This window comes from Cynoglossus semilaevis, chromosome 16 (genome assembly GCF_000523025.1).
Source record: "Cynoglossus semilaevis isolate Cse_v1.0 chromosome 16, Cse_v1.0, whole genome shotgun sequence".
NCBI lineage: Eukaryota > Metazoa > Chordata > Actinopteri > Pleuronectiformes > Cynoglossidae > Cynoglossus > Cynoglossus semilaevis.
Window position 1 is genome coordinate 15,976,850 of NC_024322.1, and position 4,112 is coordinate 15,980,961.

The 4,112-nt window shown below is 45.7% G+C and overlaps 1 protein-coding gene across 1 annotated transcript in view; it reads left to right on the forward strand.

The window, feature by feature from the left end:
* Positions 1-4,112, forward strand: part of ttn.1 (titin, tandem duplicate 1) — a 131,824-nt gene that overhangs the window by 29,038 nt on the left and 98,674 nt on the right. The window contains exons 51-58 of the mRNA XM_025063733.1: positions 1-255; positions 397-675; positions 1,938-2,216; positions 2,294-2,575; positions 2,687-2,965; positions 3,062-3,349; positions 3,440-3,718; positions 3,801-4,082. Of these exons, the coding sequence (XP_024919501.1) occupies positions 1-255; positions 397-675; positions 1,938-2,216; positions 2,294-2,575; positions 2,687-2,965; positions 3,062-3,349; positions 3,440-3,718; positions 3,801-4,082 (2,223 nt within the window). The remainder of the gene's footprint in view (positions 256-396; positions 676-1,937; positions 2,217-2,293; positions 2,576-2,686; positions 2,966-3,061; positions 3,350-3,439; positions 3,719-3,800; positions 4,083-4,112) is intronic.

Here is a 4,112-nt window from a genome sequence, read left to right on the forward strand (position 1 = left end):
TTGAATCCATAGAGTTTGTGAAGGGATCCAATATAAAGTTGGAAGGAACCGTTTCAGGTTCCGACCCATTTGAAATGAGTGTTTTCCTGAATGATAAACTCATCAGGAATGACAAAAGGCACAGTATCGGAATTGAGAATTCCGTAGTCACTGTGGAGGTCCTGGACTGTGCCAGTGGAGACGCTGGAGCGTATCGATGCGTGCTCACTAACGATGTTGGAGAAACATCTTGTTCTTGTCAGGTTTTACTGAAAGGTCAGTTTCATCTTGGTGTTGCATGATGATAACAGTTACTCCGTCAATGTTTTCACCTTTAATCCAGGAAGTGTGAATTTTCAGCGGCGTCAGCCTCATTGTCATGTGAGTTCAGTCTGACCTGTGACCTTCTCTCATCAGAACCCCCCACCGTTGTCCAGAAACTAGAGGACACAATATGCACATTGAACTCTGAGCTCACTATAAAGTGCACATGGTCTGGGTCTTTACCCATGACCTTCTCCTGGATGAAGGACGATTGTGAGCTGGTAGATGACGAATATGTAAAAATGTCCTCTGAGGCCACAGGCGCTGTGTTGACTTTGAAAAATGCTCAGTTGTTACATTCTGGAAAATACACGTGTCAAGCTCAGAACCGAGCTGGGACGCAACGATGCAGCGCAATGCTGTCAGTCACAGGTTTGTATGATGTTTCTGTGTTTCTCTGCTCTCGCTTCGTTCTTCAGCTTTGGCTTTTCTGTTACATCCAGAACCAGATCCAGCCTGAGACCCAGAGGCTGTGTGTACCACATTTTTACAATCTGTGCAACCATATTTGTGTGTGCAGCTAAATACTCATGAGTTTTATAAACCCCTCCCTCAGTCACACCAAAGAGATCATATGTGATTTGAGCTCACAGAGACGTGTGGTGACCTGGTTAGTCCTCAGATGAAAGACCAGTGGTCTAAAGAAGTCAGGCAGGTTGTTTTTGGTTTGCAAAAAGTTTTTTATCCTGGATGGTGTTTTTTTTTTATGCTGATTGGACGTGGCAGTGGATTCACTGGACTGAAAACGGCAGTCCAGTGGATCCACTGCCACACAATAAAAGCAAACAAAACATAGCAAAAAGATCCAAACCCAGAATTGTTACAATAATTTAGCTGAGCATCATGGTATTCATGGAGAGGTTCAGTTAGTCATGAGTTTGACTGTTCTTCAGGATCCTCTTTGAAGGAACTTCAACTTCATTTTAGATCAGATGTTTGAGGGAGACAGTAACCTCAGCGCTGGGCCGTGACTCACCTGGAGTCGTGTCCCTCCTTTGTTGATCTTGCCTTGGTTGAGACGCAGTTGTTGGTGAACGTGTGGACTCAAAGTCTGACTTCGCCATTGGATCGACTCTGGTCTCGTTTTCCATTTTTGTCAGATTTCTTTTTTTCTTTCATTTTCATTTGACCTCTTTCTTCCGTCTCATACCTCTACCGTCTGGTCCTCATTTTTTTAGAGGTGGCTTTACAGAACCACCTGGCCTTGTCCTCTGATGGACATTGTTTCCATACATTGTTTCCATTGTAGTGTGACGAGCTTGTGAGTCAAGTGTCAACTGAATTAGGGTTAGGGTTGAGGGCTGCAGCTGTGGTCTTGTTGCTTAATGTCAGATATTAGGTTGCTGTGTTGCCAAGATGTCTATTTTAGAACTCTCAGCCTGGGTACAGCAACAAATGCTCTTTGTTCATTGTCAGTCTGTGGCGTTTTGAAGAAGTGAACCGTGCTGTTGTTTCATCATTCGCTGTTGTCAACTTCCTGGCCCGCATTCAAACCTTCTCTTCTCCTTCTAGATAGTCAAGTCATTGTTTCATTTTCATGTCTGCAGTGAACCTTGGCATGGCCCGTGTTTAGGAACACCCTTGAGGTTCTTGTCCCCTGGATATCAGTCAATAAATGTCACTGTGTTTTCCAGAGCCGCCATCTTTTGTCCAAATTCCTAGCCCAGTGGAGAGTGACAGAGGAAAAGATGCCTGTCTGCACTGTGAAATGCAAGGCACTCCACCTTTCCAGGTTAGCTGGTACAAAAACAAACACCTTATAAGAGAGGGCAGAAAATACAAGGTGGTGACTGAAAGCAGGTTCACCACACTGCACATCCTGAAGATGGAGCAGGATGATGCTGGTGAATACGAGTGCAGGGTCTCAAACAGTGCGGGAAGCGAGTCTTGCCGAACCACCATCGCTCTTAAAGGTCAGTACAAAACCAGAATCCCTGTAGACCTGGCGCCATCATGGGACCTCATGTCCAATCTTTCTGTCAACGTTCAGATCCCCCAGCATTTGTCCAGACACTGCTGGACCAGTCGGTGAAAGTTGGAGAGCAGCTAGTACTAAGTGCCACAGTAAAAGGCTCTGAGCCACTGACTGTGTCCTGGGTTCAGGACAAAGATCACGTTCTCAGAGAAGATGAGAACAGGACGATCACATTCAAAGACAATGTGGTCACTCTGGTTGTTCTGGAGGCCAACGCCACAACAGCTGGAAAATACACCTGCCAGCTCAGGAATAACTCTGGACACGTAGAGTCCGTCTCTCATGTCACGGTTCTAGGTTTGTAGCATGTAGAATGTTCTGCCTTTCTTCTTTTTTTTCGTTTTTCTTTTTTAACACATGTGCACATGTAGGATATGCTTGCATCATGTTGCCTCCCCCACTTTCTAGAACCTGCTGCAATTGTGGATGGTCCAGAATCTTTGAATGTGAAATCAGGGGAGAGCCCAGCTCTGGAGGTCAGAGTGTCTGGATCTCCAGAGCTGAAGGTTCAGTGGTTCAAAGACAATGTGGCACTCTCTGCTGGAGCCAAATACCAGATGACCTTCTTAAAGAAGGTGGCCACCTTGAAGATACAAAGTGCAGACAAAGCAGATGCTGGAGAATACCAACTGAAGGTTTCAAATCATGTCGGTGCAGCTGCGTGTGTGACTAACCTTTCTGTTTCAGGTTGGTACTTTGAGACCCAGTTCTCTTTGTAAACTTGACTTTTGTCTGATAGAATTGTGAGAAACTCCCTATAACCTGTTGTTTTCTTGACAATAGATAAGTTTATTCCACCGAGTTTTATAAGGAAGCTGAGAGATGCTCAGCTGGTGGCAGGTAGACCTGCAGAGATGGAATGTAAGGTTGCTGGCTCAGCACCTTTAACCACTTCCTGGTTCCACAATGGACAGGAAATCCAAAGTGGGGAAAACTATGAAATTACTTACTCTGATCACAACTGTAAACTGAAACTTCTGACTGTCACGATGACAGATTCAGGTAAATACAGCTGTAGAGCTGTGAACGCTGAAGGGATGAGTGAGACCAGCGCCTCCCTGAGGGTCACAGGTTAGTGCGTCTGAACGACCGCATTTTTTTGAACTGACAGGAAAGAGAAAATCCAGTCACCATCCATTATTACCTTTCTATCTGAACCAGAACCGCCATTCTTTCTGGAAAAACCAGAGGCAAAGGAAACATTGCCTGGCAAAAATGTGTCATTCTCAGCTAGAGTGGGAGGCAGCGCCCCCCTGAGGGTGAAATGGTTTAAAGGAGCCAAAGAAATGCTGCACGGACGGGGCTGTGAGATCAGCCTGAAGGAAGATGTTGCTACTTTGGTACTGCTCAGAGTGGAGTCCCTGCAGGGGGGCGAGTACACCTGTCAGGTGTTGAACGATGTCGGGAAGGAACACTGTGAGGTTTCTCTCTTTGTCAAAGGTTTGTCTCTCGCTTTTTTTTCTCCTCACCTGCTCTTTTTTCAAAGTGACCTGGATTTGACAGATGTGTCGTTGCCTCTCAGAACCAGTCAGGTTCGTCAAGAAACTTCGGGACATTTCCTGCATAAAGGGAAGTCCTCTGAGACTTGAAGTCACATTTACTGGAAGTCCCCCAGTGAGCGTGACCTGGAAGAAGGACGGACAGCAGGTCTCGGCTTCACACCAGTACAATTTGATTACAAGTGACTCCTCCAGCATTCTGGAGGTTCTGTACTCCGACAGTTTGGAAGCAGGTGGCAAATATTTTTGCGCAGTTGACAATGGAGCCGGAAGCGACAGATGTGACGCTCATGTGTTGATTCTAGGTAAAAAATATCTAAATGTTGACATGTGTG